At 40.3% G+C, this 25,666-nt stretch overlaps 1 protein-coding gene across 3 annotated transcripts in view; it reads left to right on the top strand.

Annotated features, from left to right (window-relative positions):
• Nucleotides 1–25,666, top strand: part of rad18 (RAD18 E3 ubiquitin protein ligase) — a 206,667-nt gene that overhangs the window by 58,711 nt on the left and 122,290 nt on the right. For 2 of the 3 annotated variants that reach the window (XM_060919545.1, XM_060919546.1), the window contains exons 5-7: nucleotides 9,842–10,179; nucleotides 22,083–22,182; nucleotides 24,315–24,359. In XM_060919545.1, the coding sequence (XP_060775528.1) occupies nucleotides 9,842–10,179; nucleotides 22,083–22,182; nucleotides 24,315–24,359 (483 nt within the window). The remainder of the gene's footprint in view (nucleotides 1–9,841; nucleotides 10,180–22,082; nucleotides 22,183–24,314; nucleotides 24,360–25,666) is intronic. The other variant, XM_060919547.1, reaches the window with a different exon arrangement.

The raw sequence follows: 25,666 nt of genomic DNA, 5'->3' as shown, positions 1-25,666 counted from the left end.
CCTCTCCCCCCATAGCAGCCATGGTGTATTTTTTTTTTTTTTTAAATTAATCTGAATGATTGATTTCTTACTCGGCACACTCATGTAAACATAATTGTTGTCTAGTTCTATAGCAGTTATGAACATCTTTCCTTAGTTGTAGATAATTTAAAACTACCGTGGATTAATTAGTTCTTATGTTCGATAATATTCGATTGTAACTAGAAAGTAATGATGTAAAGTGAAAGCACTTTCTCACTGCTGAACACCAGGCACTCAGCAGAGTCACACCATAATAAATGTCGTGGTGTTTCTGCTGCATGGTATGCAGTGCCCAAGAAAGGAATAAATATGTATTCATAACTGTGATGCGTATCTCATTATTGATATCGCTGTCACAGAATAGTGCAGCAATTTGTTGACTTGAGATACACGACACTGCACAATTCAATGGTTCCATATGTTATAATGTTTTACTCAGGTTGAGTGTGTGAGTGTGTGTGTGTGTGTGTGTCTCTCTCAATCAGCTAACGCTGCTGATAGTGTTGTCTTTTGGTAGCAGCTACCAATGTTCATCACCAAAGTGTCTGGGCTCACGCTAGCCGCTCGCACGTCCGCAAATTGCGAAGTTTTATTCCAGTTTGCGAAAAGAAAATCATCTGTATTTGCATTTTATGCGAAAGTCATTTAAAGTTTAAGCAAAATCCATCAAACAATTGCGATTTCTCAAGATAAACAGTACCTTTCGTGTCCATCTTCGATGTTTTGATTTATAACCAACGCCCCGAGTTTCGAAGCTTCTTATTGGTTGACAGCAAATTACGTCTTCCAATAGCATTGGACCTTACGTATAAAATGATCAATTTCCGAGTTGCGCTGATAATGTCGGCAATTCTCGCTCATTAGTGAACAAGATTATAGCGAGGTTTGTTTAAAATAAATTATCCGACTTTACATATGACAAAAACTTATCTAAAAAGTGAGAACATATTAGAATATTCTGTTAGCTTTCTCAGTTAGGGATAAAAACACGATATAACCATTCCAAAGATGTATTTTCTACATAATATCAACCCTGACAGAACTTTGGAAGAACTCACAGATGAACCAGGATATATCGACCAAGTGTACCTTGTTTTCAGAGCGTTTTGACGCACATGGTTCAAAGTTTTGACTGCAAGTGTTTCATTTGAGAAATTAATGCTGAATATCGTTATATTTGGGTTATGAGATTAATTTATAAGAAACAACCATTGAATTTAACTCCCTGAGCTCCCTTCATCCTACCCATAAAGACATCCCCCTCCCTCTAAACACACACACACACACACACACACACACGGATCCCAATTACACACACACACACACACACACACACACACACACACACACACACACACACACACACACACACACACACACATGTATGAACATAAATGAACATGGAAAGACAAAGGCAGGAAACAAAGCTTGCAAACACTATTGAAACACCAACAAACTACAATAACAATTCATTTTTCAATATTATGTCAGTGCAAGAAACATTTAGAAGTATAACATATCTTGCTAAAAAATTACTTTGCTAAAAAGAAAATTCTTTTAGTATTTCTTGCTAAGCGAAATTGCAAATTGCTAAAGAAAAATTTGAGTCTTTAGCACTTTTCGCTAAAACAATTTGGGTCCTAGAGTGAGCACAGAGTGTTCCTTCTTACGCAGACTGGAAATAATTAAGGCTACGTTCACACTGCAGGCTGAAGTGACTCAAATCCGATCTTTTCGCCCATATGTGACCTGTATCCGATCTTTTATTGACAATATGAACGACACAGATCCGATTTTTTCAAATCCGACCCAGGCCGTTTGGATATGTGGTCCTAATTCCGATTCCTATCCGCTCTTTTCATATGCGACTTCAGTCTGAACCGCCAGGTCGCATTCATCCGACTTACACGTCATCAACAAGCCACAAACGTCACTATTCTGCGCTGAAGTAGGCGGCGGGTCTCTCAAAAAAGTTACAACAACATGGTGCATAATCACGGGTGCAGATAGAGGGGGGGACTCGTCCCACCCAGATTTAAATTCACCTCGTTCGGTCCCCCCCCCCCCACTTATAGGGAGGAAAAAACGTCTATGCTGTCTTTCTTTGCATAAGGCAAACCTCACGGAAAAATCAAAAGACTAATTACCATTCGGTTTATTGAGGTGCACAGCAGTGTATACATAGTTGCAACAACTCACATAAAACAAAACAAAGACTGATATTTGGTTGGTTGAGCTGCGCAGACTGCACAGGTTGCGAGCTCGAGCTTGGTTGCTATGGTTACTAACAACAAGTTTGACAGGCATATCGGGGTTGGGGTTGGTTTGCTGGCAGCTTTGTCCCCCCCCCCAGTTTTTTGTCCCCCCCAGTTCAAAAAACGTATCTGCGCCCCTGCGCATGACATCAATGCGAGGGACGCTTCGGGCTGTGAAGGTTCTGAATCTTCTCAATGGAAGGATGCAGAGGTTAGGGAGCTGATTTCCATTTGGGGGGATGCAGCTATTCAAGCTAGATTGGATGGGTCATACCGCAACCGGGCGGTTTTACTTCCGTAAACACTGGCCATGCTCACTGCGTGTGACGTCGTCGTATCCTGCAATGTGCATGCGGAACACTTTTAGGTCACTTTTCGTTCATACTGAGGATCACATACAAGTCGCATATATTTGTTAATGTGAACGACCTCACAAAAAAATCGGATTTCACAAAAAAATCGGAATTGAGCATTAAGCCTTGCAGTGTGAACGTAGCGCAAGTCTGCTTTTTATACACATGGCTCAAGACTAGGGATGTTAACCGATGACCGTTTGACCAGTGGTTGACCGAATCAACGTCAACCGGTTAATTTTTTTTTGGTTGTTGGTGAAAAAAAAATCAATCATTTTGAAGCTGCCGATTTTGGAGCGGAGAACCTGGAATTCTGTGTTGTAAACACTTGGCATCTCATGCGGTGTAAGGGCGACAGCTGACAAATCAGAAACACCCATTCAGTCATGTCCCGCCCTCCCGCCCCAGTTAAAGACAGCTGACAAATCAGAAACACCCATTCAGTCATGTCCCGCCCCAGTTGAACACAGCTGCCACTCGGCGAAAGAAAAAAGTGTAGACACAGGCTTTTTAGCTTACAAATTACTATTCTTTTTAAAAAAAAAATTATTATTAGAAGGCACATGGAGTTTAGTCCTGCCTTGGCCAGTGCATTCTGAAAGCATGTTTCGGTCTGTAGCCAACAATGCATGTTATTGCAGATCATATCTCTCCACACAAACTAAAGGCGCAGATGCCGACTTTTTCACGGCTTTTTCATGGACTGTAACGGCATTTGCTTATGTAGTAATTTTAATACAGAATTTACTCTGATGAAATTATTCAGACACTCCAACGCCGCCCCTAAAAAAAATCGCTACAGAGTGTTCCTTCTTACGCAGACTGGAAATAATAAAGTCTACTTTTTATACACATGGCTCAAGACGTTATGACCTCTAGTTGAACGCTGCTCATGCAGCTCCTGGTGGTGAGCCACAACATGATTATGATACTCATCATGTGTCTGTCACAGTCCACACTGTAGAGCTACAGTACGGCAAATGTCCCCAAATAGTTGCTTTTGGTTTTCAGCCTTTCCTCAGCCTGGCGTAGCTGGACAGCAAAAATATTTTAATGCACTGGATGAGCTTGTGGAAGTTGTAGTCTGTATTTACTCCCCCTTTCAGACGTCTTATATGGCAACATGGATAATTTTATATCTTGTAACAAAATATATACAGTTATGGTCAGAAGTTTACATACAGTGACATGAATGTCATCTTGGATATGAATGTCATGGCAATATTTGGGCTTTCGGTAATTTCTCTGAACTGTTCTTTTCTGTGGCAGAATGCACAGCATACATCTTTAATTAAAAAAAAACACGAATTTGGTGCACAAGTTTTAATTTTCTTTGGGTTTTCTGAAATCAATACAGGGTCAAAAATGTACATACAGCACACTTAATATTTGGGTAAAATGTCTCTTCGCAAGATTCACCTTGACCAAACGTTTTTGTTTACCATGAACAAGCTTCTGGCAGAATTCTGGTTGGATATTTCACGACTCTTCATGGTAGAATTGGTAGAGTTCAATGAAATTAGGTGTTTTTTTTTTTTTTTTTCTTGGCATGGACTTGACTTATAAGCACGGTCCATATATTTTCAATAGGGTTGAAGTCAGGACTTGTTTTAAGCTTAATGTTAGCCTGCTTTATCCTTCACAACCAGCTCTGATGCGTGTTTTGGGTTCGGTGGTCTGTTGTAAGTCCCAAGTCGTGTTCAAGTTTCTGGTGGTTTATGCTGAAGACTTCTGTGGTAGTCCTCCTCCTTCATTATTCCATCCACTTTGTGCAATGAACCAGTTCCACTGGCAGCAAAACAGTAGGGGTGGGCAAAAATATAGATACGGCGATATATCGCGATACTTTGTCTTCCGATTCAATATCGATACTCAAAATTTGAATATCGATATTTTTTCAAATAATAAATGTTTCAGACGGGTTGTAAATCCAGTACGACTTCCGCACCTCCGCTCCGCAAGGTGTCGCTGTGCCGCTACCTCACTGCAAGGCACTCTTCGTCTTCTCTTTTTTTCCCGGTGGTTGCAGTGAGGAAAAAAAAACAAGCAAGCATGGCTGTTAATGTAAACCTAGAGACGCCACCGAACTTTAAGGCAGATGTTTGGAGGCACTTTGGATTCCAAAGGAAAGGAGAAAAAAACTCGTGGAGGTCGGTCCTCTCTCACATTGTCCCATTTCAGTTCTGTGTGATGTTCCAGTAGTCATGTTTGTTTTGATGGCAGGCCAGATGAGCTGCTACGTCCTTGATGTTCTGGTTATTTAAACAAACACTTATTCCAATTTTGATTCTTTCAAAAGCATTTATCACTTTGTAATGTTGCCATTCCTTCTCACAACACTTAAAATATGTTTAGGGACTGAAGACACCAAGCGACGAAGTGTTTCAGGTGTTATTTTGTCCCATTCTTCCTGCAAGCAGGTTTTAAGGTCTGCAACAGTACGGGGTCATCATTGTTTTATATTTTCATTTCAAAATTCTCCACACATTCTCTATTGGGGACCGAGGGGACAGGCACCCTCTTCTTCCACAGCCATGCCTTTGTAATGTGTGCAGAATGTGGTTTTGCATTGTCTTGTTGAAATATCCCTGGAAAAGTTGTTGTCTTGAAATCAGCATACATTGTGCCAACATCTGTGTACTTTTCTGCATTAATGCTGCAATCACGGAAGTGTAAGTTACCTTTGCCAAGGGCACTGACACAAACCCATACCATGACCAGGGCTCTATGTTAACTTTGAGACCTGGTTGCCCATTTGGGCAACCATTTGTAGAAATCTGGTTGCCTGAACTCAGAACATGGTTGCCCAAATATTACATATTTATTATTTTTATTTATTATTCAACCTTCTCAGACGCTGTCTGTATCAACAAGCATTGACACTAGCGCCCCGTGCGAGTAATGCGGTAATTAGTCATGTAGTGAAGGACATACCAATATTCAGTCCCCCCAGGATTCCGCGGGCCTTTTTTGTGATTGTTGCGGGCTAAAATGTCTGATGTTGCGGGGGGTTTCCAAAAAATTGTGATACAAGTTGCGGTGTTTTTTAGGTTTCTGTTGCGATTGCATTGCGGGAGGAAGTGAAAGTTGCGAGAAATTGTTGCGATTTTCTCTTTTTGTGATTAAAATTGAGTGATATGTTAAATATTAAGTTATTACTGAAAAACTATTGATTAAAAAAACAGACACTGAGAAATGGTCCTATAAACAACTTTACCAATATAAAAGATTACCAGGACTACAAACATGCAGAAAAATAGGCTTTACTGATCCAAATGCTCCTGTTGGTTCAAAAGTTAAAGTGCAGAGAACCTCACAGCACAACATGAAGTTACCTTCAAATATAATATAAATGCCTCAGCTTTCATGTAAGAAAAAAAAAACTATCAATACTAGTACTGTGTGCAGGCAGTCTCTCCTGAAGACTAAATTAAACAATAATTATAAACTAATAAAATAAATGGCTCAGGCTTCATAGAAGAAAAAAAACAATTTGAACAGAATCTCACAGTATGATGCTGAAGCTGCCTAAACAATGGAAAATAAAATACCGTTTTGGCAAAAATGTTGGCATCCATTAATTTCTTGTATTAAGTAAAAAAATAATGTAAAGTGCGCACAGTCCTTCACTGTAAACATAACACACTTTCAGTAACAGAATTTAAACCGATATAAACATTGTCTCGCACATGCAATGTTGCCAGATACTGCTGACGTTTTCCAGCCCAAAATATGTTCAAAATCCGCTAAAATGCACTTAAAACTGCCCAATCTGGCAACACTGCGCACGTGCTGCTTCTCTTGAACGTATACACGGAAGTAAGGTGGAAGGTAGTTTGTCGACGTCACCTCAAGACGATGCCAACGATTGGTCAAAGTTGCGGTGATTGGATATAATTGCAACACCGCCCTGAATTCGCGGGGATTGGTTGAATTTGCATTGAAGTTGCAAATCGCAGCATCGCGAAATCCTGGAGGGTCTGAATCGAACACTGAATATGCACTACGCGATAATTATTAGCAATGGGAAACTGAATTACGAGCCCGCGATGTGCAAATGTGAATTCCGCTAGTTGTTGAACATCCCGTAATGATAACATGGACGCGGTCTTTCCGAGTCAAACAATCGCAAATCGTGATGGAATTTCATCATAATATGAATGAATAAACATCGTTTTTCACGCAAGTTGACATATTTGGGTAGTTGCCCGATCGGGCAAGCATTTGTGAGAGTCTGGTTGTCCGAATCTATTGAATTGTTGCTCCGGGCAATCAGGCTACTGTTAATGTCGAGCCCTGATGACAGACCCTGGCTTTTGGACTTGTTGCTGGTTATAGTCTGGATGGGTCCTTTTCCTCTTTGGTTTGGAGCACACGACACCCATTTCTTCCAAAAAAAAAAAAAACCTGGAATGCTGATTCGTCTGACCACAATACACATTTCCACTGTGTGATGGTCCATCCCAAATGCTTCTGGGCATGGTTAACATAAGGTTTCTTTTTGCACAGTAGTTTTAACTGGCGTTTGTGAATGTAACTCTGTGTTGTGGTGCTTGACAGGTTTGCCAGAGTAATTCTGAGCCCATGTGGTTATATCCGCTCTAGATGAATAATGGTTCTTGATTCAGTGCCATCTGAGGGATCAGAGATCACGGTTGTTCAGCTTAGGCTTGTGCCCTTGCCCTTTATGCACTGAAATTCTTCCAGATTCCTTGAATCGTTTAATGATGTGCATTGTAGAGGCCAAAATATCCAAATCCCTTCCTGTCATTCTTTGAGGATCACTGTTTGTTTTTAAACATTTCAGTAATTTCCTTCATGCATTTTTTGACAAACTGGAGATCCTCAGCCCATTTTTGCTCTTCAAAGACTCTGCCTTTCCTGGATACTGATTTTGTACCAAATCGCGATTAGAATTACATGTTTCAGATCATATCATTAGTAAGGAGGTAAACAAATATCCCTAAATTGCTCCGTCCCAACTATTTTAGGAAAGTGTTACAGGCCTGAAACGCAGGAATGGACGCATGACGAATGAAATGAAGTTAACCAAACATGAAATAGAAGTCAAAGTAAATTTAGAAATCTTTTTTTTTTTTTTTTAAACTTGCAGTTTCCATCCCATCCCAGCTTTTTCTGATTTGGGGGTTGTCTGTCAATAGATGCCTTTCAATCATCCTGCCATATGCATTGCGATGTCGCAGCCCTAATTCAGACTGAACAATCCAGAAAAGCTCACTGATTTTTATGTTTGATGTTTACTGTTTTGACTTTGCTGCCTTTTCTTGGCCATGTTGTGCTGTAACTGTCAGAGAAGCTTTTTTCAAAGTGCTTTTGCTCTCTCATTAGTGCTAGTTCTTCACAATTGTATACCCACTCCCAAATATACTAGTTTTATAAATGCCTAAATGTATTTTCAATATACAGGGTCTCTGCTCATCCCCCCCCCCCCCCCCCCCCCCCCCAAACGTAATGTGTTTTGTGTCTTTGTGACTGTTTTGTTTTGATGGTCTTGAGCTCATTTCTGATCAACCTAGCTCAGGGCTTTTCAAAGTGTGGGGCGCGCCTCCCCTAGGGGGCGCCAGAGTTCTTCAGGGGGGGCGCAATGTGAGGAAACATAAACCAGAATAAGTTACTATTGCGGACATTTAGCGAACTTCAGCTAGCCTTTGCCAGAGACAAAATGGATTGAGTTTTAGTACCTAAAGCTACAGTGAGTGAGGAGACAGAGTCTGGGCCAAGCAAAAAACCAGACCCTCCAGGATTTCGCGATGTTGCGATTTGCAAATTCAACCAATCCCTGCGAATTCAGGGCGGTGTTGCAATTATATCCAATCACCGCAACCTTCCCGCAAATTTGACCAATCGTTGGCGTTGTCTTGAGGTGACGTCGACAAACTACCTTCCTCCTTACTTCCTTGTATACGTTCAAGAGAAGCAGCATGCGCACAGTGTTGCCAGATTGGGCGGTTTTAAGTGCATTTTAGCGGATTTTGAACATATTTTGGGCTGGAAAACGTCAGCAGTATCTGGCAACATTGCATGTGCGAGACAATGTTTATATCGGCTTAAATTCTGTTACTGAAAGTGTGTTATGTTTACAGTGAAGGACTGTGCGCACTTTACATTATTTTTTTACTTAATACAAGAAATTAATGGATGCCAATGTTTTTGCCAAAATGGTATTTTATTTTCCATTGTTTAGGCAGCTTCAGCATCATACTGTGAGATTCTGTTCAATTTTTTTTTTTTCTTCTATGAAGCCTGAGCCATTTATTTTATTAGTTTATAATTATTATTTAATTTAGTCTTCAGGAGAGACTGCCTGCACACAGTACTAGTATTAATAGGTTTTTTTTTTCTTGCATGAAAGCTGAGGCATTTATATTATATTTTAAGGTAACTTCATGTTGCGCTGTGAGGTTCTCTGCACTTTAACTTTTGAACCAACAGGTGCATTTGGATAAGTAAAGCCTATTTTTCTGCATTTTTGTAGTCCTGGTAATCTTTTATATTGGTAAAGTTGTTTATAGGACCATTTCTCAGTGTCTTTTGTTTTTTTTAATCAATAGTTTTTCAGTAATAACTTAATATTTAACATATCACTCAATTTTAATCACAAAAAGAGAAAATCGCAACAATTTCTCGCAACTTTCACTTCCTCCCGCAATGTAATCGCAACAGAAACCTAAAAAACACCGCAACTTTCATCGCAATTTTTTGGAAAACCCCCCGCAACATCAGACATTTTAGCCCGCAACAATCACAAAAAAGGCCCGCAGAATCCTGGGGGGACTGGAAAAAGAAGGAAGTATGACCACGATTATTTAAAGTTTGGATTTTCATGGACTGGATCTGAAGATGCTCCACTGCCACAGTGTGTTGTCTGCCAAGAGGTGCTAGCTAATGATGCTATGAGATGTTTAAAATGTGTAAAACAAGATGTTTTAAAAAGAAAAGCACAGATGTTTAAAATGTGTAAAAAAAAAAATGTTTTAAAAAGCACAGATGTTTAAAATGTGTAAAAGAAAAAAATGTGTACAACAACCTTTTTTTTTTTTTTTAAATACGAATGGAACATTAAGTATAGCAACAACAAAAATTGTAAGGGGGGGCGCTGTTGTTTATTTGCTCTCTGAGGGGGGCTGACTCTCCCACACTTTGAAAACCCCTGACCTAACTAACTTGCTGTGTTTTGTCTTGTGTCTCCAGGCAACAAGTGTCTCGGACAAATTTTGAGTCGCCTCCGATCTCCCCCAAGACCCCTGTAATGACCGCCGGAGGGAAGGCAGCGAGGCAGAAAGCCCTTAAAAGAGAGGGCACTACTCTGATTCACTTTTTCCAGAAACGAGCCCCAGTCAGCTCTTCCGTAGGGGCCCAGTCAGGCTCAAAGGGTCTGCAGGCAGTGAAACAGGAGCCCATGGAGGTGTGTGTGCAGGGAGCTGTCCTGCCAGAGGGCGCAGCGACTGCCACCACAGCAGTGAAGGAAGAGAAGCTGGAAGTGCCTGCTTTTCCCTCCACATCGCAGGATATTAAACCTGTTGTCAGAGGTGACGCGCACCTGTATTTATGCTGCTTTTGGATCACTCATGTAATTACACAGCTATTGCATCGCTTTATTCTGTAGGCATCTGGAAACAAACAGAAAACTATTTCAGGTTTATACTTGGGCGACTCATTTTAGATTTTTCGGATCACGGATCTGCCGACGGCAGTTAAATACTACCGCTAGAAAAATAAAAAGTCTGTGCGTATTTTTTATTTTAACCGCCGAAACGTACAAAAAGAAATGTAAAAAAAAAACAAGTCACATATTCAGGGCTCGAAATTACCGTAACTTTTTTTCTTTGTGTCCCCCAGTGGTCCCGAATTCTGTGTTGTATTGTCCCGAATGGAAGCAATAGTGTCCCCATTTTTTTCCTCTCTGAAATAACCAGTGGTTAATATTATCATATGAAGTTACTATTATATTTGTAACTATGCGATTTTGAACCCTTTATATCATTTTTACAATAAGTCACAAAACACAAGTGACACATGTCCTATACATCATCTACTTCAAAATTACAGTTATTGCATTTTCAGTGTATTAAACTTTGGCGATCTCACTGTATGAATAGATACCCGTTTATTTAAAAGGGGCAACTAGCTCATTCAGAAAATGTTTCAACTCCCTACATCTGCAGTACACTTTAGCTGAAAATAAGACCCCTTTTATGTTCATTTCATCTACTTATACCTTGAATATCTGTTGGCATTTATAAGGCCAACTTATAATCTTCACCATTACCGTTATCCATTTTTATGAACTTTCCGTTATCCATTACCGTTATCCATTTTTATGAACTTTCCGTTATCCATTACCGTTTTCCATTTTTATGAACTTTCCGTTATCCATTACCGTTTTCCATTTTTATGAACTTTCGCTGCCGAAACGTGGGTGCAAATGTTAGCAGCATCAGCATAGTGGCAGGTCCGAGCCTAGTTGTGCTGCTGACTGACTAAACTTTCTGAACTAGAAAGACACCAAGAAAACTCACTTATTCTGTTGAACGGTATCTTCCGTCAATATCATCCACATCATTCCTGTTGTATTTTATAACGTGTCTAACAGTGTTCATTCAGTTCATTCAGTTGCTAGCGTTGCCTGCAGACCAGCCCTATCCACAGTAGTTCCTACCTAACCATAGCATCATAAGTCATAACCTAATAATCACAAATAACTTACCACATTGACAGGCGATGACACTTTGGATCCTGAAGGTCCCGGAGACGTTATGTCTGGGCTTTCAGTTTCTTCCCCGCGGTCGGTCCGCTTCAACCACTTCAGCATTTTTGTTCTAGCAAGAGTCGGCGCAGCGTGTGCGGTAGCAATTCCATTCCAAGTCCATATAATGCGGACTCCGGCCGAAGATTCTAGAACAGAATGCGCTGCTCTGTAGCCTACGGATGCAGGTGCATCGAAAGTGTAGCTACTATGTATTTTTTGCTGTTAATGTTTTAAAATTAAAATTGACAAATTAGGTGAATGTCTACGTATGTGTTACGGCTTTGTAAATAATATTAATGTACAACTTTTTTTCTAGATCTATTTTTTTCCATTGTCCCGGGATTGTCCCAGATATGATAATTTTGTGTCCCGATGACATTTTTTATGGTCCCCGGGACGTCGGGACACCGTTAGTTTCGAGCGCTGCACATATTTTTCTTGTAACGGCACTGTATCCCTGGTACTAGGTCATATTTCTTTAAGTAAACAGTATTAGAATCGCAAATACAAACGACAGTGTGTGTTGTATATATCCATTTCAGCCGAAAACGAAACCATTTACGACATTGAGTATTCACTTGAATGTTTTTATGGTATTTACGACAGTGTCAGCCTCGTGCTGACCATGGCTGACGCTGACAGCATGGATTTCGAGCTATCGCCTCAACTGTACGTAAGCATAAAGTGTGGTAAAGAAAAGTCTTTTCACTGTCTCACTAACCAAAACGTGGGCGATTTCGTCTCTCAAGCGTTGAAAGTAAACAATGAAAAAATCAAAACTATCTTTGGTTCTCAGAAAGAAGGTGCTGATGTAACGAGCGCGATGCCGAATATGCCTGCCATAACGTTAGTTCGCGATTTTGGCTGCAAGTACCTGACTGTGGAATTAGAAGAGGATGGTGCTGCAGAGAGTCCTATCGAATCAAGTAGCACGAACATATCCGCCTTCGATGTGCTCATGAGAGCTCAACGGTTAGGGCTGGGTATCAGGCAATTTCCTAGATCGATTCGATTCTTAGGGTTTTAAATTGATTAATCACGATTCGATTTGATTCAATCTGAATCAATTCAATCTGCTCTTAAATAATGAAAATATCTCCATACAATATGTTGCAAAATACACGTCTTTATTTTGTAAATTTGACAGTTCACACGTAACTGTAAACAAAACTGTCTTACCTTCCTGTAATTAAAAAAGTGCAAATAAAAGTGCAAATGAACATTGCAGCAAATTGTATTGTTTAAGTGAAAAAATATTAAAAAATATTAGCAAAAGTATTAATCTTAACAAAACGAAGACTGTAAACTTGAACTGTCACACTTGAGACTGAGAGATTCTTGTTGAGGAAAAGGAGCTCATTGTTGTCGGAAGCTAAGGTTAGCGTAGTGTGGTACCTTGTCAGGTGGTTTCTGAGGTTTGTAGTATTCCTACAATAACTGAGCTCTGCTTGGCATATCTTGCAAACTACCTTGGTTTTATCAAGCTCTTTGTCCTTTGTCATTTTAAATTTGAAATGATTCCACACGTCAGATTTCATTTGAGACGGCTTGCCGAGCGGTGTTTTCCCTGCCTCAGCCATGGCTCTGGCCTCAGCTGTTTTGTGTGCGTGCTTGAACGTCACGACGTACGACTGCGCAGCTGCATCATCACGCACGAGACGGCTGAGGGAGGAAAATCACACAACACACGAGATTGTGTTGTGGAGAAAAAAAAAAAAACGATCTCATGCCCTGTGAATCGATAGTGCGAAATTTTAAATGAAATCGATCCAAAATCGATTAAATCGATATTTTTATTTATTTATTTATTTATTTATTTTTTACCCAGCCCCATCAACGGTCATATGACCACATAACCTTCAGAGAAGTAAGTACTGGAATGCTAGTCCATGTTATAAACTTGTACACAAGAACACACACACACACACACACACACACACACACACACACAATGTGTGTGCGCGCGTGTGTATATAAAGTGTGTCTCTTGAATTTAAATTATTTTTTCATCTTAATCCGACATTGAAATTTTGCTATGCAAAAAAACCAACAACATTGGACAAGGACACTTTTATTTTTATTTCAACTGACATCATCAAAAATATGTTGAAAAAATCCGTGAACCTAAAGATAAAAAATGGGTGGCCTTAAGGGCCAAAGCATTCCACTAAGGTCAATATTAAAGTGTAATATTAAATAAATTGAGGTGGCTGTTTTAAGGAGTCGGAATGATGCTTGTTAGTCGTGGTGTTTTAGGATTGACGTTTTTGCAGTGTGATGAACTGAAATGATACTAAGCCACAAATTTATATTTAAAACGACACAAGCAAAAATGAGGATTTTTAAAACTGAGAACACTAGCACTCGTGCATTTATTTTGGTGCATTACTTTTGTGAAGCCAGAATGAATGTTCCATTCCTGGTGTAACACCCCCCCCCCCCCCCCCCCCCCCCCCCAAAAAAAAAGGCAAGTTGGACTTGGTATTTCACCATGACCTCAGCATCAAGGAGAGTGTAATGCTGTGTTCACACTTATACCGGTACAATAGTGGTATAACTGTATCGATACAAAGTATACCGGTACAGTTTAGTGCATCTGTCCACACTAGCGAGAAATGTTTGCGGTTTTCTTTCATGGTAGTTGAAATGCGCGTGCACGAAATGTTTCTGTGGTTACTGAGTAACTTCCTTCCGAGAATATGGCGGATGAAACAATGTGTGAGCGCTTTTTGTTGTCAATGTACAGTCTATTTCTGGTGGTCATTTATTCAGCCGAATCGTATAAAACGCGCGAGGCAGTTGAGAAAGAAACAAAGAAAACAAATCTCCCTTTCTCCCCCCTCACTTTCTCTCTCTTTCCTTCTCTTCCCCTCCCTTTCTCCCTTTTTCCTTCTCTTTCCTTCCCTTTCTCCCTCTTTCCTTCTCTTCCCCTCCCTTTCTCCCTCTTTCCTTCTCTTCCCCTCCCTTTCTCCCTCCCTCTCCCTTTCTCCCCCCTTTCTTTGCTCCATGTAGCTCCACGGTCGTTTTGAGCCATTTTGACGTTTTATTTACAGTTGAAAAGCGCGTGCATATTGTACTGTATGAATAACCCGGAAGACGTAGGAATGGTTCATTGCACATGCGCATTATATTTGTATCGATACAGAGCCGCTTCATCTGTCCACACTACAGCGAAGCGCTACAGTACCGATACTGTACCGGTACGAAACCCATACATTTGTGGATTTCGTACCGGTACAGTTATACCGCTACAGTACCGGTATAGTTGCTAGTGTGGACAGGTGTTGCGGTACAAAAGTAGTTTCGTATCGGTACAAAATCCCTAGTGTGGACAGGGTATATTTCTCCTACCGTTGATTGATGTATGTGTTTTGTTCACAACACAAGCCTGCTCATCAGTCCCACACCTGTGCGTCCTGTCTCATTGTGCATTCTGCTTCTGTCAGGTGTTCACCACAATATGTGCATGTGTTAGGTTCAGAATAGTCAATATATCCCCAGTGTGTACTAAAGCAATATCTTGGGGTTTTTTCACCAAGGAGTTATCGGTACATTTGCAGTCAGCACTTGGGCAGCACACAGCTGGGCGTAGTGCTTCAACTAGAGATGCCACCATCAGGTTAACCTGAAGAAGTCCTGGTCAAAGTGGCACCATAAACCCTGTTGTCATATGTGCATGTATAAGAGTACGTTTGATGTGGGTTCCATCGCATTAGCCAACGCCAGGGTTCCGAAAAATCTTCTCCACTTTTTTCCTTGAAAAATCAAGTCAAAGAAGTAGTATTCACTTTTTCTTAGTCTGTTTTTTTTTTTTTCCTCTCAGTTACAGACTTAATACAGGTTTATACCAACCAAACTGGCACAATTGAAATGTTTGTCCAGATACAGGTCTCTCCATTCCATATAAAATTTAAGCTCCACTCCAACCTCTAATAAGAGAGACTTGATTTTGGGCAGCCTGTGCACCATCAAGCTAAAATAAACCTCTTTAGTTTGAGCTTACTGAAGGTTATTTTAGTGTGGAGTTATTCAAGAGTTATTAGGACTCTCTTTAGCCTTTACTGCAACACACAACTTGATTTGCATTTGAACAGAGTCAAGAAGAGTCTTGGAACAACCAACAGTGAAGGAATCCAAACTTTCCCTCCGGCTGTATTTTTATATATATATATATATATATATATATATATATATATATGTATATGTGTGTGTGTGTATATATATATATATATATATATATATATATATATATATATATATGTATATATATATGTATATATATATGTATATATATATATATATATATATATATATATATATATATATATATATATATATATGTATATATATATATATATATATATATGTGTATATATATATATATATATATATATGTATGTATATATATATATATATATATATATATATGTATGTATATATATATATATATATATGTATGTATATATATATATATATATATATATATATATATATATATATATATATATAATTTATTTATTTTTAACCAACCCCGTATTACTGACAGTGTCTGATGTGCTCCGGGACTGTCAGGGTTCTGAGTGTGCCCCGCCCTGCCCCGCCCCATGGCTGTTTCAGCCCTTAAATTATCTTTGGTGCTTGAAGAAACCCGCCCAAAAAACTCCATCAGCTTAGACTGCGCTGTTCTTCGGTTCACACAGAGATGATTACACCACCACACCAGGCCGATTAAGACGCACTGTGATTGGTCAAAAGCTTGGCGCTCCTTTGGTCATTATGTATTGTCAGTTTTTATTGGTCACAAGCACATGCTCATTATTTACACTCTGGCTTCCTGCCGTCTCTTCACTGGGGTTGGACTTCAGCAAACGGAGGGATTTGTATTGGGATTTCTAGAAAAGATGACTGATGATAAAGATGACAAGTACATTTGTCACTGTGACGACTGCTAGTAGTTTTCTCATCATCACTGATGGATTACTGTATGTTCCTCAATGACAAGCGTGACGAGTGCCAGTGGGAACCCTGGCCAATGCTTGTTGAGCCATAAGCCATCTTCAGGGTGCTTGAAGCATGCCATAGGCAGGGCATGCATCTTTATACTCACTTGATAAGTGGTGAGAAGAACAGTGAATTGCTGAGCCACAAAGACTGCTCTGCTAAGAAACGTGTGCCTCTCTTCCTCATTGATTTCAGAGAGTCATGTCTAAAATTGCTGACTTGTCTCAGGGGTAACGGTTTCCTAGAGCAGAAATGGCTCATTGATTTGTTATACATCGCCTAGCCAAAACATTTATAACCACCAACTGATGATGTGAATTACATTAACATGTGCTGTTGTAACAAGATAGAGGTGGGATATATTAGGCAGCAAGAGAACGGTTAGTTCTCAAAGATGTGTTGGAAACAGGAAAAATGAGCAAGGGTAAGGATCTGAGTGACTTTGACAAGGGCCAAATTGTGATAGCTCAGGCCCAGTCATTGAGCATCTCCAAAACGGCAGGTCTTTTGGGTTGTTCCTGGTATGTAGTGGCTAGTACCTACCAAAAGTGGTCCAAGGAAGGACAACTGATGAACCAGCAACTTGGGTCATTGACAACCAAGGTTCATTAATGTGCGTGGGAAGCGAAGGCTAGCCTGTTGGGTTTGATCACCACAGAAAAGCTACTGTAGCACAAATTGCTGAGAAAGTTAATACTGGCTATAAGAAAGGTGCCAGAACACTGTGCATTGCAGCTTTCTGTGTAGCCACAGACCTGTCAGAGTGCACATGCTGACCTCTGTACACCATCGAAAGCGTCTACCATGGGAACGTCAGCATCCGAACTGGACCATGGAGCAATGGAAGAAAGTCGCCTGGTCTGAGGAATCATGTTTTCTTTTACATCATATGGACAGCTTGGGTGTGTTTCACTTGCCTGAGATCGCACTAGGGGAAGAAGGCAAGCCAGTAGAGGCAGTGTGATGCTCTGGGCAGTGTTCTGCTGGGAAACCTTGGGTCTTGGATTCATGTGGATGTTACTTTGACATGAACCTAAACATTGCTGAAGACCAAGTACACCCCTTCATAGCAATGGTATTCCCTAATGCCAGTGGCCTCTTTCAGCAGGATAGTGTGCCTTTCCAAACTGCAAAAAATTGTTCAAGAACATGAGAGTTCAGGGTGTTGGCTTACCCTCCAAGTTCCCCACATCTCAATCCAATCAAGCGTCTGTGGGACGTGCTAGCTAAACAAGTCTGATCCACGAAGCCCCCACCTCGCAACTTGCAGGACTTCAAGGACCTGCTGCTATCGTCTTGGGGCCAGATACCACAGCACACCTTCAGAGGTCTTGTGGAGTCCATGCCTCGATGAGTCAGAGTGGTTTTGGAGGCACAAGGGGGACCTACCCAATATTAGCCAAGTGGTTTTAATGTTATGGCTGATCAGGGTATACGGAAATCGATTTTATTTATTTATCAGCATCTTGCTTTGCTACCAAACTGTGATACAGTAACTAGGGCTGCTCGATATTGGAAAAAATCAATATCACGATTTTTTCAGTAAATATCGATATCGCGATTTTTAAAACGATATTTATACACCTTTTTTTAAAGCCCTGATCATCAACACCTGAGGCACCGGGCCACATTTTTATAGTACAGGCCTCATAGGCTACCTGTCAACCCTTCCCGTTGTACCCTGAAACGCCTTTTACTTAAACTATTTACTGTGCAAGCGCGTACTTTGCATAGGTCCTATAGCCTGCACAAGGCTCACGTTCTCCTCACTCAACATTTCCGATCACAGAGGATGGAGCCAGCGCTGGTATTACCAGTGATTACTGCGTAACGTCCACACTGGCTCGTAGCCAGCCAAGGATAAAATCTCTCTCTCTCACACACACACACACACACACACACACACACACTACAACGTAAGCTTGTGTGTTGTTAAGACACCAACATTAAACACGCACAATATAGAGACAAGTCCTTAAGAATTAACATACATGAAAATAGGCTTCTCTTCCTTCATCTTCCAAATGTGGACTCCGCTATCTTTTTGGCATGTCAGCATTGAAATACCATTTGCAGAGATATTTCACTCGCCATTAAGAAAAGTAAAAGCAACACATGATTAGGGCTACATGATTAGCAGGGGGACACCGTTTTAAGCGCACGGAATTTTAAAAACAATGTAATTACATCTGAGTCCGTCTACATCGCGCAATAAACCCGTCCTTAGCAGAACCTACTTCAAAGCATGATGCTAGCTGCAGATGCACAAGTCAAAATCAAATGAACCCAAGTAAACATGCCGCGGCGGGCAACATTAATAACCAAATTGCCTTACCTTAAAACGCTGCCTTGACCACAGGACGACTCGCAATTATTCCACTTAAATCCACACGGTTTAACACATCTAACACAGCTAGCAAGCTGGATATGTGCTAATATTGTTGTGCTTGTTTTCTTCCGTAGATGCCATTTTTACATTACCCAGTCCCACATCCAAAAATATGACGTAAATATATGTTAATTGTATTATTATAACTATTAGCAAGCAAATCAAACAACATATTAACAAATCAATATATCAAATCACCCAACACGTATGAAAACAGAAGAACTGATTTTTTACTGTTGCGGAGATATCGCGGGAGTAGAATGGATGACGTATGCAAGGCTACGGTGTGCCTTAGGGGACAGAAGGGTTCGTTTTACCTTACTGTCACGTCAATGTTATTGTTGTTTTATTGCCATTGTATAAATATTGTGCACGTCCCTTTCGACAAATGACAAAAAATCGTTTCATATCGATATTATGAATTTTGATATCGTTTGACACCAATATCGATATCGTGATAAAAATACGATATATTGCACAGCTCTAACAGGAACACGTTTCCTTGGTAGAATAATGTAACACCTTTGTGTGGTTTCTAAATTGCTTAGCACTTAAAAAAAAAAAAAAGGGTGTTTGGTAAATCCGAGTATGAACTGCTGAAGCGTTTTATGTCATTTTCAGTAAAGACTATATTGTTGAGGTCATTTAGAAACCTCTGCAATTACAGCACTTTCTTCTTGGTCACATGCAACTCTTGCAGCTCATTATGCAAATGTATACTTCTGCATCTAATTACCCTACGCTGTGAATTTCTGAGAAGAGAAGATTTCTCAGTGGCCTTAAATGTTAAAATTGTGCTGATGAGTTTTGAATTTGAATGATGCGTTTACCTGATGCCACCTTTTGAAGGTTTGCTTAAGTTTGCTACTTCATTTACATTCAGGAAAGTGCTCTTCATATATCAGTAGGATATGAACTGAACTGTGGCCACTACTCCTCCGCTACAGCGGCTCAAAATCGCTGCGTTTTCAGGAAAGTAAACCTCCGAGTTTTTCTTACTGAAGTGAAATGATTGCTCTGGGTAGAAATAATCATCTAAAAACAACAGAACAGACAAATGTATGCAAAATTAACAACTCGCACCTGCAGCAACAAATGATGTCAGTCAAACGACAACAAAAAAATGCCTACATTAGAGTAACGGAGGGGAGGTGAGTGTTAATTAGTTTAATGGGCTTAGGCACACATTGTACCCTGGGTGCCCACTACGTCGATCGTGAAGGCAGGGATGGTAGATCTCATGATTGATATGTAAATATTAATATATTTGTTATGAAATTTAAAAAAAAAAAAACGTCGTGGTCATTTTTACATGTAAACAAATTCGCTTTTTCCCTGAAGCGAAATGTCAGCCAAGCGCTGCGTCAAAAAATTGTTACATTAGGTTACCATGACAACCAGCAAAATGAAACTGCTGGTTTCAAAGATGCAGCGCCGTGATTTAGGAAACTTCCGAAACCTCGCCTCGGAGCTGGAGATGCAAGGGAGGGCGTTTGCGCAACTTAACAGTGCGCGCTACACTGAGCAGATTGAAATTCTCCAGTCAGAGTTTGAGAAGCGATTTCAAGACTTTGCTTTGCTCGAGCCACTAGCTACATTCATGTGCCACCCATTCGGGGAAGATACTGAGGTGGATTCCCTCGCCTCAAAAGTTGCGGCACTGTTTCAGCTGAACACGTCTGCCGTGTAAGACGAGATGCTGCAGTCTGACATCGAGTTGAAGTCCAGGGCGCATGGGCCGTTTTGGAATTTACTCACGGAGGCGAAGTACCCGAACATGCGGCAGTGTGCCACCTCCTTAACCGCATTGTTCGGCTCCACTTATTTGTGCGAGTCGGCCTTTTCGGATATGAAGATCATTAAGTCCAAATACCGCTCCAGTATGTCCGACGATCATCTCGAGGCCCGCTTGAGGCTCGCTACCAGCCGCTACTGTCCGGACTATGCAGCCCTCTCTGACTCCCTCCAGTGCTGATCATCATCGGATTAAGATCTGATTTAGGGCCTACATCAGTATGCTATGTATTAAAGTTGTGCTGTTGCTAAGTTCCACGGTAAAAAAAAAAAGAAAAGAAAGAAGGAAAAATGTTTTTATATAAAATTGTTGTAAATGTCAACTCTCTGTCTAGCAGGCTATACAAAAGTCAATTGATGTGAACAAAAATGTTCTGGGGTTTACAATGCCTGTCTGGATGCATTTATCTTTTTTTTTTCTAAACATAGCCGTTTTTTTTTTTTTTTTTTTTACAGTGGGCTTGTTTCATGTTTACATATTAGTAGTTTGCGGTTTATAAAAGTTAACATTGATTTGAACAAAAATACGTTTAGGAGTACAAAGCTTATGCATTTAACATAATTTGAATGTAAATTTCAGTCACCTTTTTGTATGCATGTTTGCATATTATTAAACAAATTGCATATGAATGTTTATAAATCAAAACAAGTGCCGTTGTTGTTGTTGTTGTTGTTATTATTATTATTATTATTATTATTATTATTAGTAGTAGTAGTAGTAGTAGGCCTAGTAGTAGCAGTAGTCATAGTAGGCCTAGTAGTGGTAACAACCTAGTCCGAGTAGATCATATTAACATGGTCATTTTAAAAGTAGCTCGCGAATCAAAATATTGTGGGCACCCCTGCATTGTACACTCTGATGTCTGAAGGCGTTTGTTCTACTTGTTCCTCGAGTGTCTGAATTACACGTTGACTCATTTCACTTCATTAATTTTCATATTTCATCTGTCGTCTTTGTCATGCAGCTTTGTGTCTACTCCTGCTGTTGAAGCTGCTGAACTTGTGTGTTTATAAAGCCTTGGTCACAACCGGCCGTACGTGCTCCTACAGCCGGTCTACGTGCAAAAAACGCAAGAAACGCATGGAGGGCACGCGTGTGACGTGCTGATTTTCGAGCCGTAGACTGGCCGCAGAGGTTTTTTGTCATGTCAAACAAACTCTACGGGCGCTTACGTTTTTTTCAGGTTGCAAGACAAACTTGTGGCCAACGCGCGTCTTTCTCCACGAACAAAAAAAATGCAGCGATTTGGGGGAAACGCCAAAAATCGCACGGCCAAAAAATTGTACATCCGGTTGTGACCGAGGCTTAAGTTGGTCTTTGGATTCTGTCATTACAATAGAATTGAGTCTCGAGGGTTTTTTTTGTTTGTTTGTTTTTTTCGCTTCTGTTTGCTGCAAAAACACAGGGGCTTGCCTGATTTTGTAAGCGTTTGTAATCTAGCAAAGTTCTCCAGATGTGTTACCAAAGTTGTGTTTTCTTCTTTGGGTTTGTATTACAGTGGCGTGTCCAGTGTGTGGAGTGGACGTGGCTGAGCAGCACATTAATAAACATCTGGATACATGTCTGACCAGAGGGGAGAAGAAGGATAGCCTTCGAAGGTTTGGACATGAAACTCTGTTCTGCCCACATTCACTGGATATGAGCAATCACGTGCTCTGATTGGCTACTCTACTACTAGGCTATCAGGTCATATACCGTGAATGGCGGCACATGTTGCTGAACCAACTGAGGATGAAAGAAAAACTCTACTCAAACAAAACCTCAAAAAATACAAAAAAAAAGGGGGGGGGGGGGGGGGCAGCAAAATATGGAAGGAAAGTGTTTGATGGTAATGTATCTTTTTTTTCCCATAATAATTAATAATAATAATTGTTATAATAATCGTATTTTTCACAAATTGCTACTGTCTTTTCGCCGGTTTGTTTACATTCTCAGTAGAAATGATATTTTGTTGGATGTTTTGTATAAAGTTTGTATTTATCGAGTTTGCAGAAAAACAATAAAAATGCCGGGTTTCTCAAAATCCAGTGAACGTGGATACAATACAACGGTTATTCCACTCAATCTCGTCGTACATGGCTCATAGCCGACTCGGCGCTACGCACATCAGCTCATGTACGACTCAGTTTCGTGGAAAAACTGTTAAATATCCGTCTTGTAATCTGAATGCACCGAAAGCAGCATGGAACGACTGTAACAGCAATGACAGCAGAGTCGCATGCTTTGTGCCTAAAAGGAATTAGGTGCCTTTCATTACTGTTGTATAATCTTCCTGACTGCAAAAAACGATATCTTAGCAAGTGAAAATGTCTTGAAAGTAGTTGAAACGATCTAGCATTTCCTATTAGAAGAATACAAGACACCAATTCTGAGATTATTAAACCTAGTTCTAGATCGCAACCAACTTGTCTTATCAAGTAAAAATGTCTGTCCATGCAGCAAGATCATTTCATTAAGTAAGTATTAAGTAATTTTCTCCTCAAGTCCAGTTTTCAGTTTTTTGCAGTGCTGTAGTGCAAAACTCTTTGGTTCTATGTGGCGGTGCCTTTCTGCCACACCCCATGAGGCAAAATCATAAAATACAGCAGCTGTGTGCCATTCCTGGTTTGTGAAAAATGACACATTTTTAAAATAATGGTTGCAGAGATGCCAATCACTACGATTCGTGCGTAGTCACTACGTTTTTGACAGTAGCACTATGAGGCTACGACCGTTTATTCAGTTTATATGGGATTCATACAATTTTAGCATGGATGCGGTTCGAAACGCGTGAATCTGTAAGGGTTCACGATATTTTGCCGGTGTTCGGTACATTTGAGGCCAATTATCACTTGATAATTCAATATTTTGACTGTATTTATGGTCAAAGTTTGCTTCGATGGGCGCTGCCATCTTTGTTGACAAGCGTTCTGCGCATGCGCGAATTAATTATCGATGCCGCGATGGAATGTCGAGCAGCCCATGTCACTAGGTATTGAGGGGCTGTCGGGGTGTTGTAACCTCACAAACATGCTACTGAAGAAAAACTGTTGGAACTGAAACCGTCATCTTCTGAAGTAAATCAATCAGAACTGAATAAGTAATCTGACTTGATATTGATGAGATTAAAGTGAAAGGAAGTTGCTAAAAATTAAAAGTAATCAAAGTGACTTGACTAATCATGGGAATAAAAAGGAAATAGACATGTTCCAGTACAACTATTTGAGTCTTTGCTAATCGAGTGTTCCAGTATGTTATCTATAAATATTGATGGTATGTAATCTGCATTTGTGTAGTAACGTTAAGAAAATAATATTCACTGTTTGAAAGTTGATTGTATACAAATTACCAGAGAAGTCTTTACTTTGTGTGAATGTGGCGAGTTATGAGTGTCACTCATGAGAAAATCATGAGTGATTGTGGTTTGGTTTTATTTTTCAGATAATTGAAAAAAAAAAAAAACCAAATCAACAATTTTCTCCCCCCAAAACCAACATGTCCCAGTTCATTTTAGTCACCTGTATTCACTCAGAATGGCCTTAAAAAAACACCAATTTCCAAAATTTTCTTGGGGGGCTTACAGCGACCCCCGAACCCCCAGCTGGATTGGACTTAACATTATCCTTCAATGGCAGCATGCTAAAGTAACAGGGACAGAATTATTTGCCGAGACCTACATAATGCTTTTTATAGTGTTGTAAAAGAGAAGTTTTATTGTATTTTACAAAATATATTATTATCTTCCCCTTAGGTCTGACCAGCTAGGCTTTTCCTGTTCTGCGTTTATAGAGCCGAAGTGAGTGCCCACGGTTGTCTTAAGCACCTTCTTAATAGTATTACTTTTTTACTCAAGTCAGATTTATTTGTGTAGCGCTTTTAACAAGACATTGTCGCAAAGCAGCTTTACAGAAAATTAAAGGCTTTAAACATGAGCTAATTTTCTCCTTAATTTATCCCTAAATTTTACTCCATCTTAGATCTTGGCAGATGATGTAAAAATCACTGTTACTCATTTGTATGTCTGAAGTAGCCTGGGCCCGCCCATCCTAAGTGTGACGCAACACGGGGGGCTGTTGCGAACTTGGTCTGGCAAGGCAAGCTATCTCCAGCTCTTCCAAGCTCCCGAAAAATCGGGAGCCAATCAACTTTGAGCATCTCCAACGGCCCTGGGTAGAGGCGTGTTCAAGGCAGTGACGTAGTAGAACTGCGACCGGAAGCCATAGATTGTTTACAGAATCTATGCCGGAAGCGCTTCATTCACATCACGAACATGGAGCAGCGGCAAGCCTTTGACACAGCGGTAGATGCTGTATTGAAAGCATTCAACGGGAAGTTTCTCTCCATTTCTGCTCGTGTTATTATCTTCCTCTTCAGCTCCTCCTCCTTCTTCCTGTTACTCAAGCAGTTTCCGTCGCGTCGCATACGTCAGAGGAAAGAGTGATGTGATTGGTTTAAGCTTCGTCACAGCCTTTTCTGGCTTCGACCAGTAGCAAACTGAGGCATTTCAGGGAGGCGGGTCAACCACGCACTTTGGGAAACGGTTGGGCTTAATATCTATGCCAGACCAATGCTCGCAGAGCTTTGAAGTCGCGTTAGCCAGACTATGTCTGAAGATGCAAATAGCACACGCTGTTGCTTTGCCATCCACAGATTGCTCACTGCTGTAGAGAACAGCACTGCAACCCACCGTGGAGAGGTGCATTTTTTTAGTACCAGCACACAAAGCGTTTTATTGGCAGTGCGAGAAACTGCGTTGATGGGAGAGATGTGTACAGTCATACATCAGTGCTCAGACTATAAAGTGTGAGCTTATTGTATAATAGGGAAGGAAAGTTTAAAAAAAAAGTTTCTGACGTGCAGCGTTTCCTTATCAGTTGAGTCCAATGATGACGAGAAATGTATGATTTATGAATCAAATCTGTTTTCATGTGCGTTTGTCATCGGTGAACGTCGTTACATTTTTAGCACATTTTTATTTCCCTGGATTTCTTCTTCCATCAGCATAGTGGCCAAATCCCAACTTTAAAGCGCTTATTTATTTCTTTGCCTCATGCCAAGATAGAAAATTTGCCCTCTGAATCATAAAAGACGATCGTTGTGACT

This window comes from Neoarius graeffei, chromosome 4, assembly GCF_027579695.1.
Source record: "Neoarius graeffei isolate fNeoGra1 chromosome 4, fNeoGra1.pri, whole genome shotgun sequence".
Classification (NCBI taxonomy): Eukaryota; Metazoa; Chordata; class Actinopteri; order Siluriformes; family Ariidae; genus Neoarius; species Neoarius graeffei.
This window is presented reverse-complemented; position numbering and strand designations above follow the sequence as displayed.